Below are 16441 nucleotides of genomic sequence, written 5' to 3'. Positions count from 1 at the left end.
TTGATGAAATGCATCACTTTTTGTAATACATTGTTCTGCTCTAATAATTTTATAACAGATAATTCATCCTCCAGACCCGGTCCAACATGTTTCCTCCCTCTTAGTTAGGTTCCCTATTCCGAGGTTGAGGTCGGGTCTCATGTCTGTTGCTCACTCATGTATCCATCTTAAGCGGTTCTGTGATAGAATATATATTGATTGAAATGCAATTACTTTGATGTGTATATAATTACCTTATTTATTCTATTTGATGTCATTCTAATCTCGTATTTTTTCTTGGTATAGATATTTGTATATAGACATTTATATTTTTATATGTGAATCTATATGCAGTTCTATTTATCTATAACGTTTTCCACTTTTGTACTTTGACGGAGGTCAAATTTATACACATGAATTGCCATATTAAATATAGGTTTTATTCATTATATTGTGTGTATATATATATGCAGTTATATATCAATTTGTATATATGTGTATATGTATACCATATGTTTAGGTGTATTTATTGGGTCTTATCATATTCTTTTTATACTATTTATACTATTTATTACTAAGTGACCAATCATGTCCATGAATTTTGAGATATTCGTATATTTCCAGGGATCTGTGAAACTTATATATGCCATGATATTCTCCGTCCCTTGTTTAATGAATGGTATTGCACTGAACTTCCTTGCTCCCTCTCTTGTCTCTTTTCCTTCTTTGCACTTTATCTCACTCTCACATAGCACTTTATTATCTGCCTCTGTTATATGACTAGACAAGCTCTATGTGCGTTATATTGTATGTAAGAATGTTCATACGCCGTACAAGTAATCTGTATTTATACAGTTAGATTGTGCTTCATTTGTTAAGCGTAAATATGTGATAGGTTTATTTACCTTCCATATTTTACATGCAAAAATCCGGGATTTATCTGGTTACTTATTATAGTTTGTCCGCACTTGTGTTTGGTTTTTCTAAGACGAATAACTGCGGCAGTATGTTTTCACTGTTTATTTAGTCACATGACACATCACGTCACTGTGAGGGGGTGATCCCTTTGAACCTTGCATTTAAAAAAGCATTATGTCTCAAGTACATGTTGCAGCGTGATCAAGGGCATAACTTGCCAGAAACGCGTAGCTGCTTTTTGTGTACCAAATAAAATCGTTATGATGCTGAATTTTCGTGGTCCGTCTTCCTTCTGTTTGCTGGTGTGCTAAGCTGGAAACGCCGAGAGATTCAGAGGAGTCACGTGGTATATATATATATATTTATACTATTTATTATTATTAAAGTACGTGAAATATACACATGAAATGATAGGGTAATTAATAACCCACCATCTATCCATCTGTGAATATATATTTGCTTATCGTACTAAATATAATGACTGGTATTGCACTTTAGCTGGTTTAGCTTTCTTTTCTCATGCACTTTTTACAAATGTTGCACTTTACTCACTTAGCACTTTATCATACGACCGCTGGTACATAGACGGATATACCCATAAGCCTGAATTGTAGATATTAGAACTTCCCTGTTATTGTTTATTGTGAAGTAGATGTTTATCTGCTCTTTAAGTAAGGGATTTTTTTCTATTATATACTGGATAGGCTGTATGAGATACATGAGTGTCATAGGTGGATTTAACCGGTGAGAATTTATGATTCATGTATAACAATATCTGGATTTAACCAGTGATGTTTTTCCGTCCTTTTGGTAATGTTCCATTAGATACACTGTCATTTTACTGTGGAAGTATGTTGTTTATTTCTATGAAGTCACATGACTCACTATGTCACTGTGAGGGGTTGGTCACTATGTGTAATTACCATATAAAAAAGCATTGAGTTCGATGTACTAGTTGCAGTGTGAACAAGGGCACATCTTGCCAGAAACGCCTAGCTGCTTTCTGTTGTTCAATAAAAACAACTCTGCTGATGTGATGTGGTCCGTCTCCTTCCTGTTTGCTGGTGTGCTGCGTGGTTGCTGAAACACCGAGAGATCCAGAGGAGTCACGTGCTGTATATATATATATATATATATATATATATATCCGTCATGAGCCAAACCACTTACAGGGCGGCCTCGGCGCAGGGGGACGGAGGTCCTCTTTTGTATCCACAAAAACTTCTCTTCCTACAGAACACTCCACAGAAAAAGAAGAGCGCCGCACACCGTATTCCTTGAGGTAACAAGCGCTTTATTTTCCGGAACCCCCAGGCAATCACAGGGTTATACTTCGATGTCCTTCCTTAGCGTTTCAGCTAAGTGGTAGCCTTGGTCACAGGTGGGACTTATTTGGTAGACTGCATGACGCTCTCTCTTTTAAAAGCTTGATTGGACTACAAAGTGCTGTGTAGTCACCTCTTAAACTGCAGGTCCCAAGATGCACTTTGATGGTTATTTCACATCCCTTTGCGCCATTTCATATTATGAAACAACGCATAGGAATGTCTCGAGATCGAGATATTTTCTCCATGTTGACAGGCTTTACATTTTAAACATTTCATAGAGACCTCTTTTTGTTGGAGCCAAGTTTGTTGAGGTATACTTTTCACTAGATAATCCCTTGGTGATTTGGATTTTCTATATGTAATCTGTGGATATTTCTTTATAGGTTGACCTATTACTGGATCTTCCTTGATAAAGTGCCAGTGAATTTTTTAAATTTGACACATTTTCTTATGCTCTGTACTATATGTTGTTATACATCTGTGTGTATTCTGTGCTACCTTGTTTTTAATTTTTACAGCAGTGTTTGATGGTTCAAACAATACATTGTCTCTATTCACACTTCTTACCTTCTTTGATGCTACTGCTAGAATTGTAGATGGATATATATATATATATATATATATTAGAGAAATAGAGAGAGAGAGTACGTAATAGAGGAGTGAGAGAGAAAGAGAAAGTAAAGGAGAGATCAGGAGATATGGAGATAGTGAGCTAGAAAAAGGTAACCCACATGTTCCAGGGAGTTGTCATTTACAGGACACAAGCAGACATGATGGGGGTGAGCAAGGATGACTTCTGTACAGCATAAATTATTCATCAATATCACACCAGTACACGAGACAAGAACATGTTCTGGCCACTGTGTAACAGTAGATAACATAAAAATGATTTAGCATTCGGGCAATAGCCCACAACACCCACAGAACCCCCCCCCCCCAACATCCTGTGTGATGCAAGCACACACCAGGGCCAGCTTCCTAGCACTTACCCTATGTTCCTTGTAGTCTATGTCACTGCTGGATGCTGGACTCCCATTCACAGTAATCGAGGTAGGTCTTGAGGACAAACCAAAAACTTGAATGGTGCGATAGGTAAGAGCATAAACTTCTCTGTATCCATTTTCAACAATTGTTGTACTTAATACACCCTAGACATAAATCATAAAAACGTGCATTTATTATTACTGATCACAACCATTAACATTTTATCACAGAGTGGCCAGCTTTCTTTGGCTGTAGATGTATATTTTCTTTATTATCATTTATATACTAAAATTTATGAGAAGGAGGTTTCAACTGTACCATACTAATACCCCAAACGTTCTTAACTACAAGATGTAAACTATCTATATTTATAGTGTGCAAACTTCTAGGTGCTCTCCTTATTTGGTATAAAAAAGCCAGAAAACATACAGCTATTGAAGGCAGGACCCATGCCTGTAGGTTAGTAGAACATCGCTTTGTCAAAAGATCAACGTTCGGTCAACTGTTTTTCAGCTCTTTCTTAACCCCTTTCGCGCTGTGCCGAAGGTTCTAATGAGCCTATCGGCTCATGACGGAATGGTTCCGTCATGAGCACAGCTCAACCGACGCTCATGACGGAACCGTTCCGTCATGAGCATGGAAGGGGTTAAACATTAAAAAGGTCCCTAAGCAAGAGAGAGAGAAAAACAGAAAAGGGGAAGGTGATAAAGGGAAACAGCAAGTGCTATAGAGGGAGCAGCAGGGAAGGGGAGTGGGGTGGGGTGAAACAGTAACTCAATCAAGTCAGGATACCGGCACGTATTAATGTTAATGGATTCGTGCTTGGTCCATGCTCCACAAAAATAACCGCAAATGACATTTGCATGCACTGTCCAATTTTAATGAGCGGTTAAAGAAGAGTGGCAAGAAGACAACAAATGGTAAACAATGGGTGAGCTCAAAGTCCTTTTTTGTATACAATATTGTCTCACAAGCGAGATACATGCACTAGCTCACACACTCACAGGCTTGACCCAAAAAGGAAACTAGGGCATATTCCGGGTTAAGAAAACCTCAGAACACCTTGGTGCAAAAACATCCCCACTTTTCTCTGTTATCAATCTATAATTCTGCATGTGCTATACAAGCGGTTCTAAATCTGGTTATTCACTGCTATAATGTAGGAAACAAATGTTGTTTCCCACTATTGCTACATCATAAAATAATTCCTGACTGCTTTAATAGGCCTCTCTAGTGGAGAGGAGAGCACAGCGGTAGGGGAGTTTGGGACAGAGAGTGGTGGGATGGGTGGCAGGTAGTCAGGTATATTTATTTTTTAACATTTGGGACAAGTCATGCTTCATATGGCTTCCCTTGCCGAGCAGTTTAAAATTATAGATGGGTAAAAAGTAAATGAAGAAGATGTTTTCACCTCATGGTTCTGATTGACATCATAGACCGCTCAAGTTTTGCTCTCATTGTCTATTTCATGTCACCCAGAACACTCTGAAAAAATCTCTTATCATTCACTTTTACCCATCTATAATTCAATGTCATGTAGAGATCTTAAGTGAGAACCGCTATGATCAACATCAGTATCCAAATCTGGTTATTCACGGCCTTATCGTAGCAACAGTGGGAAACAAAAGTAGTTTCACACTGCTGCTCCATCCAAACTGCCCTTTATGTACCTTGTTCCAGTTCTGGAATTACAGCTCCTGTGAAGCAACGCCGACATGGTGGAACATTCCGTGAATGGTGATTAGAAATTGTAAGCTTCCCACAATGTTTTTAAATATCCACATTCTGTGCTTTAAAATATATGTTTCACTATCAGTTATGTGGAACAAATTTCACACACACCTGCACATGAAAGACCAACAAAATAGTGCATAATGGGCCATATGTATCAAAATCCTCTTTTGCGATTCTCATATAGCGATATTTTGCGAATCGCTATTTGAGAATCGCAAAATGCTATGTATGTAGGGTTTGCAATACATTTTGCGAATCCTACATATTCCTTAATTGCGAATCCCAACTTGCGATTCGCAATTAAGGAATACCTCCCCATTCATTCCTATGGGCCTAGAGGCCCATAGGAATGAATGGGACAACATTCTCAATTTACGATTAGCAATTACTGAATCGCAAATTGAGAATGCAATTTCAAGGGTGCAAGGGTGTCAAAAGGACACCCTGTTACACCCCTGAAATAAGCATGGGTGCACATGTGGCGCATATACATGCCTGAAGGGCATGTATGTGCTTCACATTGCACTTTGAAAAATGCAAAAAAGTGAATTTTTCAAAGAAATCGCAAATTACCCGCAACTTGAAGTTGGTGGTAATTTGCGATTCCTTAAGGCCAAATTGCACTTGTTTACTGCTTCTTACATTGCATTTAACCGCATGCGCGCTAGCGGAATTCCGCTAGCGCGCTGGGTTTTTCAAAATCGCACTTTGCGTGACGAGCTGGGCTCGTCATCAGTGTGCGAGCGGGCTACACCATGACGAGCCCAGCTCGTCATGAGTGTCGAAGGGGTTAAGGAATTGCAAAATTTGAGATTCCTTAAATGCAATCTCAAAATAAGGAATGGTAAATTTTGCGATTCCTTATTTTGCACGCAGATTTGCCTTCATACATACCATTTAGCAAAATTGCGATTGCAAACGCCGAAATTCTGCGAATTTCGGCCTTTGCGATCGCAATTTTGCTTGATACATATGGCCTTAAGTTCCCATTAGCCATGAGTCACATCCTGCCCGCGTACCTGTGGGTCCTGCCTCTTGCCCCAATTCTTAGCCGTCCCTCTAGCTCAGGGTACCTACGATCACACTATCTCCACATTTTCACTTTGAGCACTCATACCGTGATGTCACTGAATCCATGCATCAGCTCACACACACACACACAGAGGGGTTACACAGGGATTACTAAAGTTAGTGGCAAATGTGTCTAGAAATCAGGCAGTTATATTATCTTGCTTGAAAGTAGAATGGTCCAGAAACATAAATAAAAAAGTCAAAACATAATAAACTAGAATATTAATGGCACCTTCGTTTTATGAACTGTCTAAACTAAGAACATCATGTACAAGCTATTCTCCACGATTATAAAGTGACTCAACCCTGCTTTTATGCGGATGACGTCCACCACAATTAAACGCGTAAATCATTTTTGAAGGGAACTCCTTCACAAAGTTACATGCGGGCTTAAATGTATATATTTAGCGAACAATCTAAAACATGCTTTTTACTGCAGTCTAATTTTACCAAATCCGGCATGAATTAAGGTAATTTAAGAACTGAATCATGTCTCTGCGCACAGTAAAATGTCTTGCCTGCCAATTCTTTGCAAAACACACAAAAAGCCTTTATTTATAAACTTAGATCTTTATGGCAGGAATGTCCCCAGCTGCGATGAAAGGAAATCCATACCTGCGCAAATAATGCTTGCTGATACTTACATTACTGAATCTATATTCAGCCAAGAAATATATTCCGTTTTCAATGGGATCTGTCAATACATAAAACAGGAAGTGTGTTACGCTTGTGGCAACCAGCTAGGAATGCAAAACAATTGAGCCTTGAGTAATCTTAACAAGCGCAGGTACACTGTGTGCAGAGTTTATTGTTGCAATAAGGAAAATTGTGTACTCGACTGATTGGGGGCGGAATGGATTTTAACAATATGCAGAATACCGTGCCCCCCACCCAGTGCTCTGATGTCATAGTGTCCCCTGCTGGCTTCCGTTCTTAAAGCGTTCAATATACAGAGGCATTGTTGTGGTTATTAAAGGCAACCTATCAAAATACAGGCTCTCAATGACTCACACTTCCATGTCCCTTCTCGTTTCCCAAGATTTCTGGCCTCTTTTTAGCTCCCGTGAATTAAGACGCGAGCTGTGCATTTACCTCCTCCTAATTTAAAACATTCCTTTAAAACACCCAAGTTACAGACTCCTTACTTTTGGTAAGTAGTGACGTTACAAGTGTTGAATTAAGGCTGTCCAATGTTGGCCCGCGACAGATGGAGTCATTCCTTGCTTTCAAGAAACGACTGTCAGGGACTAGCTTTCAATAGTGTGGTAGGTGCAGTGGTGCAGTGGCATTGGAGCCAAGGGGAGTGAAGGGCGTACTGCACCTCAATTATAGTTGTTTATTTGCTACCGGAACAGGGGACTGGGGCCAATTCTCCTTCTTTGAGAATGTGGACGCATGGCTACACCTCTCACGGCTATGAAATAGTTATCAATTAGAGCATGAATGTTGATCGCAGCTCCAGGAGAGCAGGATCCAGGCCATTGTCTTCAGAAACCCATATGAGGCTTGTGTAGTTACCTAGGAGGCACTAGGGCCATGATTTCAATGGTACTGTAGGTACAGTCGCACCGGGCCTAAAAGTGGCAGGAACTCCTTTAAACACCAAATATTGCCATATTTAACTACAAAATAGCAGGCGCAGTGCGTCCATTGGGGTGTAGGGGCGTAGCCCCACTAACCCACATAAACCCACCGTTGCGTCGTCAAGAGCTGAGAGCACACTAAAATATATTAATGATCTTCAATCTAAGCGGCAGCGCCGCAGCGCTACCTCCCGGGAATCTGGGACACACCCACTGTGCGCAGAGGGGGCTGGGCCTGCTGCATCTTGAGTGACAGACACTCAGCTGAATTTTTGTGCAGAAACCTGCCCGAGCATGCGCATACAGTGTACCTGCTTAGAGAGAGAGACCAGGGGGTGCTGCTTTAGACGGGCCGCAGCCCCCGTGGTTGCAAAGTGCGACAGGGCGAGTAGTTAGTGTGCCCCCTAGCCAATCCTGGCGCTGCATGCAGCACCAGGATTGGTTGGTCCACCTCGCAGAAGAGCTAGAAATCCATTATTGGATGCCGCGCATGGGTGGTGGCACAGCCTCAGCCACACACTGCATAATGGCCAATCACTGTGTGACTTAATGTGAAGCCATGAAGTGATTGGCCATTTCGGGCCGCGCGCGCTGCTGTGACGCGGTTCTTCTCAATCTCTAGCCTGGGGCTCCCTCGTGCACAGGCAGCAGACCGTCTGACTCCCGCCTCACCGTCACAATGACTTTCTGTGCCTGCAACTGCCTGCCCTGTGTTGGTGTTGTCAGTGCTCCTTTTAAAATTGATTTTTATCCACACTATGTGTGGGAGGGTATACTCAGACGTGAGTCCCTAGCTCATTGCACCATCAGGATTCAAGCAAGCCGGGTCGACGAGGCTGAAATGCCAGAAACCGGTCCCCGGTAGCTTGTCTCTTTCCCAGTATAAGAATTGGCTTGGTAGTTTGGTTTGCCCTGTTCCCATCATGCACTGGGACAGGAACAGACTAATTTGCATATAGCCAGGTTCTGAAGCTGGGATGGTGCAGTGAGCTAAAAAACGGTGATGGATCAAGCCCTGATCTCTTGACTGGGTAGGAGTATTCTGCATCATTCAGAAACTCTGTCCATCACCTTTTCCAAAATTGATTTTTATCCACACTATGTGTGGGAGGGTATACTCAGACGTGAGTCCCTAGCTCATTGCACCATCAGGATTCAAGCAAGCCGGGCCGACGAGGCTGAAATGCCAGAAACCGGTCCCCGGTAGCTTGTCTCTTTCCCAGTATAAGAATTGGCTTGGTAGTTTGGTTTGCCCTGTTCCCATCATGCACTGGGACAGGAACAGACTAATTTGCATATAGCCAGGTTCTGAAGCTGGGATGGTGCAGTGAGCTAAAAAACGGTGATGGATCAAGCCCTGATCTCTTGACTGGGTAGGAGTATTCTGCATCATTCAGAAACTCTGTCCATCACCTTTTCCAAAATTGATTTTTATCCACACTATGTGTGGGAGGGTATACTCAGACGTGAGTCCCTAGCTCATTGCACCATCAGGATTCAAGCAAGCCGGGCCGACGAGGCTGAAATGCCAGAAACCGGTCCCCGGTAGCTTGTCTCTTTCCCAGTATAAGAATTGGCTTGGTAGTTTGGTTTGCCCTGTTCCCATCATGCACTGGGACAGGAACAGACTAATTTGCATATAGCCAGGTTCTGAAGCTGGGATGGTAAAGTGAGCTAAAAAACGGTGATGGATCAAGCCCTGATCTCTTGACTGGGTAGGAGTATTCTGCATCATTCAGAAACTCTGTCCATCACCTTTTCCAAAATTGGTTGGTCCACCTCGCAGAAGAGCTAGAAATCCATTATTGGATGCCGCGCATGGGTGGTGGCACAGCCTCAGCCACACACTGCATAATGGCCAATTACTGTGTGACTTAATGTGAAGCCATGAAGTGATTGGCCATTTCGGGCCGCGCGCGCCGCTGTGACGCGGTTCTTCTCAATCTCTAGCCTGGGGCTCCCTCGTGCGCAGGCAGCAGACCGTCTGACTCCCGCCTCACCGTCACAATGACTTTCTGTGCCTGCAACTGCCTGCCCTGTGTTGTGTTGTCAGTGCTCCGTGCTCTGTCCCGGTCGTGTACACAGTCTGTCAGGTAAGGCCACAGCGCATCATAGGATGATGAATACAGTACATTGCGGACCGTTTAGTAAGACAATATATCTGTACTGGCTCCTCAGTAGGCCTTGTCGATGGTACATGAATCGATCCATCAGCAAACGCTACGTACTGAAGAGGCTCAGGCTGCTAATCCGCCAAGTGACCAGACCTCAAACACATGAACAATTATGCGCAAGGGCCCCGTCTTACTGGCTTTTCTTGCAACATTTTCCTGATGACGTCTTCCGAATAATTATCTAGATGAAGATTTATTTTTTGGGAGGGGTGCTCAAAAATGTAGGTAACTATTGGAAAGCAAAAAAAAGAAAATCGGTGTGTGATTCTGAATACACTTACTTGCTGCAAAGACCTGTGTGTGAATCTCATGTCAGGGCAGGGCACATCGCTGTGGATGGGGTAGACACAGCTTTCATAATTGTTAGGATATCGATAGAAGGCGCGTCAATGAACTGAATTATAGTAAAACCTGCTATTTTTATTTACGGTGCTTCGAAGCCGAGCAAGTGTAAATCTACTTGTTGTAACCGGAGTAGGCCTACTGTTCCCTGTTTTCTGATCCGATGAGAGTGAATGGAAAAAAATAACTTGTAAGTATGAATGAATGTCACGGTCGGTCCTCACATGACCAGACAAACAACAAACCCATCAAGTGCTGTCTGTGCATATCATCGGCATCGAACACGAACACACTATCTAAAACAGATCACACACACACGTCACATCATGATGAGGAGCTGAAGCTTGCACCGCACCGACTGCACATGATGTGCGCCACATGTTGTATGTAAAATCTCTCTTTGCAATCCTCAACTGTCCGTAGCTGGGTGGAGACCTCATTTACCCTATTTGTAATGGCTTTCCTCCCCAGTCTAGTTTTGACCTTTGTTGGGATTTCAAAAATGAGGCTTCCCTGGGCCCCTCTTTCATAACCTCTTCTGACAACACCAATTGTTCTTTTTTTTAAATGGTATGCTTCCCCTGGTGCTCTGAATCCATGGTGTTAGCCTCTGTCCAGGGCAAAGCATGGCAATGTACTGACAGTGTGTAATCACACTTTCCCTTCCACAAGCAATAACAAAATGGCTGCCATATATGTTCCACAACCTTCGATGCAGGAGGTGTGTGTCGGTATTCCAAAAATCTAATTGATGATGTGTTATTACTCAGCGTCTTGTTTGTGCACACCGTAACGATGCAGGAAGTGTGCATCTTGATACCTGTTTATGTAATATGAGTCTCCAGCCCATTAAACTTGTCCCTCTTTAGAGTATGTGTGCGTCAAGGTTCAATATGTTGGGAAAAACTCACTGATAACAAACCACCTAATAGTGTCAGGCAAAAATGTTTTGTAACCAGGCCCAGTGCCTTTATGTGATCCTGGCTTCTGGACCTGGGTCAAGGATCAGACACTATTAGAGGGGAGGTCTTCTTGACTACATACATTAACAGTTTGCTGTGGGCGTTAACGTGTGTAGATTTATATAGCGAAGCAGGTTATCACTCGTAGGGTTTCCGGACGCTGTCCATATGTACGGGGAAATTTTGTGATTTGCCCAGAATCCCAGGATGTTGCGCTGACGCCGAGATTTGAACCCGAATCTCCCGCTCCCAAGTCGGCAGCTCTGACCCTGCGCCATACCTTCTTCGGTGGAGCACCTGATTGGCTCACAAGTGGTGAACATTCATACAAAGTCCTAAACCAGTCCTCCACACAGGTTGGCATTAATTTGTAAATTAGCAGGTATGAGATCATCAGATTAAAGTAGAACCATGAAGAACTGGACTCAGGCCTATTGCCAAAAGTAGACCCCAAGTTAATTCAGCAGCGTAATAGGACGGAATGTATGAAGCTCTGTGGTTATACTGAATAAGCAGCTACCTATGTTATGGCATCTATTTCACAATTGCTTTATTAACCTTCCTGCTTTCTCAAATTTGCTTGAAAATGCACGATTTTTCTTCTCTTTTTTTCAAAAATTTCCCCCTTATGGGGTTCGGGCTTGCGCGCTGCACGCGCTCGCTACGGTGCAGTATGCAAATCAGTTTACGCCTCACCACTTTCAAATGTCACCAGCCGCCCCTGCTAATTAGGCAGTCACAAGTGCAGTTATCTAGAATGTGCTAGGGTCATGATTTCAGTAGTGTGTAGGTGCAGTGGCAACAGGACCAAAAGCTTCGGGCCCCCCACTAAACACTGATTATTGCTATATTTTACAACTGAACAGGCAGTCACAAATGCAGTCATCTTTCAGGCACTAGGGTCATAATTTGAATGGTGAAGCAGTGGCACCAGGAAAAAACGTTGTCAGAACTCCTCTAAACACATAATATTGCTATATTTTACTATTAAAAAGATAGTCACAATATCAGTTACCTTGCAGTTGAAAGGGGCTTGATTTAAAGGATAAAGTAGGCAGGTGCAGAGGCCCCGGGGCCAAAAGTTGTTAGATCTCCTCATATCACCTAATATTGCTATATTCTTCTAGTATATAGGCAGACACAATTGCAGTTATCTTGCAGTCAAAAGAGGCTTGTGTGGTGCAGCAGGATCAGGGGCACCAGGGCCAAAAGCTCTAGGGACCCCACTAAACACAAAATATTGCTAAATGTTACTACTAATGAGGCAGTCACAAGTGCAGACACCAAGCAGGCACTAGGCCCATGATTTCAATGTTGCTGTAGGTGCAGTGGCACCGGGGCCAGAAGTTGTCAGAACACCTTTAAACACCAAATATTGGTGTATTTAACTATTAAATATGCAGTCACATGTGCAGTTACCTTGCAGGCACTAGGGTCATGATTTCAATGGTGCAGCAGGTGCAATGACACCGTGGTCTAAAGCTCTAGGAGCCCCTCTAAACACCAAATATTGCAATATTTTACTACTAAACAGTCAGTCACAAGTGCAGTTATCTCATAGGCAATAGGGTCATGATTTGAATAGTGCAGTAGGTGCAGTGGTACTGGGTTCAAAAGTTGTGATAACCCCTCCAAACGCTAAATATTGCTATACTTTGCTACCAAACAGGCAGTCACAAATGCAGTTATCTTTCAGGAACTAGGAGCATTATTTGAGTGGTGCAGCAGGTGCAGTGGCACGGGCCCAAAAGTTGTCAGAACTTCTCTAAACACATAATATTGCTATTACGTTAATGAATTACATTTTTATTTACATTTTTCAAAATGTTGCCAATAATTACTCGCACTATACCACAAGTAACAACACAATATATTGCCAAAGTCATAAGATTTTAACAGACTTTCTGTAACTTATATTGTACAACTACTCAACAACTTATAACAAAAAAGCAGCTTATTATTAACCATATAGGCAAAACCTGATGCGTTTACTAATGCTTGTTTATTATACTAATAGCGAACAATATTACATTATTCGCTATTAGTTGAATACAAAATTGAGTACAAATAGCTGGAAGACGACGTTCCCCTGCAGCTGAAGTAAGTGATTTTTTTTTAAATGTGCTTGCTTCCAGTTTTGAGTCTGTTTATGTAGGAGAGAGTGTGTATGTGTGTGTATGTGTCAGCAGAGAGTGTGCGTGTGATGAAGGGTTAAGGATTTGCTTAAGTGCAGGACTGGAGTAGTTAAATGTTAATGCCTTTTTTAAGGGAAGGGCTAAGTGTGAGCAGCAGGACTGGAAATAGGTTAAGGGTGTAGAGAAAGAAATTACAGCAATGAAAATGCTAAGAATTAAGGCAACGTTAGGTTGTTGAAAGAGATCATATTCATTTAATTTCAAAGAGGGGAAAAGAGAACACGGGGTGGGCACATATTTAGTTTCATGTCCAGGCTTGTGAAGGAAGATTCATAACCAGGGTTGTGAAGAAGTCTAGTACTGGAACAGACATTACAGGCTAGAATGCTATCCCAGTTGTTTTTATATGTTTCAGAAAAAATCAAGGTCTAATGGAATTGCTTTTGTCTGCGTCAATATTCTATTATCCTTCAGTGTTATCTGATTACTGGGGTCTCACATGCTGTCGTTTTGGGGCTAGGCATACTGGCCCACCAATAATAAAAAAAACACCAACCACGTGCATTTTATACAGCACCTAATAACACAGTTTTCCACGTTTTAAAGTTGTTGCTATTACCCATTTTAATGATACTCATTTTATTGACATCAGGAGGAGGAAGGGCTAAGTCAGACAAATAAATGGGTTCACGCTTTTGACCTTTGGGTGATTGGAGTTTTCTGAACTACCAACAAATATGAAGATAATCTCCAGCGAGACTCATTATATTTGTCTCATATATATTCTAGAGTTTATTTATTCATTTTAAGTTTAATGGTCATTTTTCGTGTACTTAAGTTAGCACATGCAGGCCTTGTTATTGTTGGGCCTTACACTGCCTTTAAAAGAAATGCTGCCTTATTCTTCACATTTGAAGGGTAGCCTGTTTTATATTGCACACATTCTGAAATGTTGATTTATGTCATGTAACTAATCAAGTCAGTCTTATGATAAACCCCTCACGTAATGTCGAGAGTGTTCCTTTTCACTCCTCTGATACTATAAAAAGTGCCTATTTTTTCTCTGAGACTTCTAGCAAACATGTCGCTATGACAGACTTCTTTGATTCATATTAATCTTTTGCACTTCCTTTCTTGTCTTTTAAACTGATCAGTCCTAATGTCAGTGTGCTATATTTTTGATTTCCAGACTTTGGCTTGCTTTAATGAAGGTAGACTCTATGACAGTCTGCTATTTTAGTCTACAGTTAGATTTTATTCCTCTTGACTTATGATATATATTGATGTGATTTGAACGGATTAACCATTTGACTTTTTGCTTTCTGTAGTGATTCTTACATTTTTAATAAACCTAGATAGTTTGGACTTTAAACATTGTGCTGTGTAGTTTTTCTTCATTTGCCTTGGGCCCATATCCTTTGGGGCATTGTCCGATCCTGAGTATTGGCCTATTAGCATTTTATTGGTTCAAAATGCTGCCAATGTCCTAAAAATGTGGCTCAAATGTATTGTTCTTTTATATGTAGTGGTGTGTCTCAGACTCCTCAGCTAGCTCATTAATCAAGAACAACCATTTTACTTTGTCAGTCATCAGTGAAATGAAAGCCAACCAAGCTTCACACTCAATGTTACTAATATCTGTAGCCACAGAGGGAGCACATTGGAAATGAGTCACCCATTTAAAGATAGAATAATAGCAGTCTTAACCATGTATTGCACTTGTTACACTTCAGGTGTATTGAAATATTCACGTAGTGCATTTTATGAAAGAGTCAGTTGTTCAATACACAAGTAATCTAACTTTAGAAAGACCAACTTGTCATTATCTTGTTAATCCAACAGTGGGCACGATAGAGTATAGTGGTTGTAATGAATGAATGCTAGCAATTTAAGGTACCTTAGCCTGTGTATGTGCATGATGCGTAAATCTAAATGTAGCCTTATAGTCACATATTTTTCAGCTAATTTGGCTAAGTCAAGTTTCATCTTTACACTGACAACAAAACTGTTACAATATGTTACACTTTGGCAATAGGAACTAGTTACTTACCTCCAGTGGCACCTTTTTTGGTAGAGACTCTATCTAACCACAGATTCCTCACCTTTTGAATACCTCAAGGTGTCTGACTGCGTCCAGAAACTTTTGGTATCAATTCCCTCCAGTGTCGGCAGGGGGTGTCATGCAATATTGTACCACCTTTTGCCACTCCATATCAAGCGTACATGATGTTGGGACCAGCATATATGCATCACCTGCTCATGCTGGTTCCAGTTTCTTTCTGTGCGTCGTCTTTGCCAACAGAAGTGGAGCCTTAAGAAACCATCATTAAAATAGTGTGCAGACTTTCAGGATTGGAAATGTATTACCTATGATTGTTATGAGACCACTCAACAGAATGGGGAGGTGGGAGGGAAGGTGAGAATTCTGCGATTAGATACAGTCTCTACCAGAAAAGGTGTTACCAAAGGTAAGTAACTTTTTCTTCTGATAGAGACTTCTAACTGCAGATTGCTCACCTTTGAATAGATGGCAAAGGTGTACCCTCAAAATGGTGGGTCTTGTACATGGTTCGGACCAAGAAATCTTGCAGGACTGAACAGACAAAATGCCTGTCCCGCCAGACCTGGTTATCTCGGTAGTAGTATCTATTCAACGTATGTTGGGATGCCTACGTAGCAGCCTGACAGATGCACTAGTGCAATCATCACAGCCTTTACAGCAGTAAAATGAGCATACAAACCCTTAGTGCTCTGTTTTTTGGCCATCCCGTAACAAGTCTTGATACAAATACATAACCCCCACACTGTGCCTACTCCAGCATGGCATGCAACCTTCTCAAATATGTACATCTAATAAGACAGCCAACACATGTTGTATTTTTGTTGTCGATGTTGGTCACAGTTTTATTACCATTATATGCATAATCATCTCTTTTCTCACAATACACTGGTCATTCATTTTTAAGTAAGCATGGGCGAATTTTGCGATTCTCGCGTTCGCGAATTTTGCGGATTTGCGAACTCGCAATCCGCAAAATCCACGAATTCTCGCGAATTTGCGGATTTTTTTTTTTTTGTGTTCGCACGGGTTTCTGCCAGTTCGCGAGGGTTTTGTACAATTTCGCAAATGCAAACTTACCTGTCGGGTCGCAAGTTTTGCGAACTTGTTGTTTCTACGTGTCCAGCCTGTTTGGGACACTCTTCTTCATCACTGCCACTCTCTGTCACCAC

At 41.6% G+C, this 16441-nt stretch overlaps 1 protein-coding gene across 1 annotated transcript in view; it reads right to left on the bottom strand.

Annotated features, from left to right (window-relative positions):
* LOC147750636 (lysosomal alpha-glucosidase-like) overlaps positions 1 to 16441 on the bottom strand; it is an 817641-nt gene that overhangs the window by 192287 nt on the left and 608913 nt on the right. The window contains exons 21-22 of the mRNA XM_086967236.1: positions 6659 to 6708; positions 3215 to 3373 (exon numbers count right to left, since the gene is read on the bottom strand). Coding sequence (XP_086823362.1) covers positions 3215 to 3373; positions 6659 to 6708 — 209 coding nt within the window. The remainder of the gene's footprint in view (positions 1 to 3214; positions 3374 to 6658; positions 6709 to 16441) is intronic.

The sequence above is a fragment of the Lissotriton vulgaris genome, chromosome 1_1 (genome assembly GCF_964263255.1).
Source record: "Lissotriton vulgaris chromosome 1_1, aLisVul1.2, whole genome shotgun sequence".
NCBI classification, from domain to species: Eukaryota; Metazoa; Chordata; class Amphibia; order Caudata; family Salamandridae; genus Lissotriton; species Lissotriton vulgaris.
This window is presented reverse-complemented; position numbering and strand designations above follow the sequence as displayed.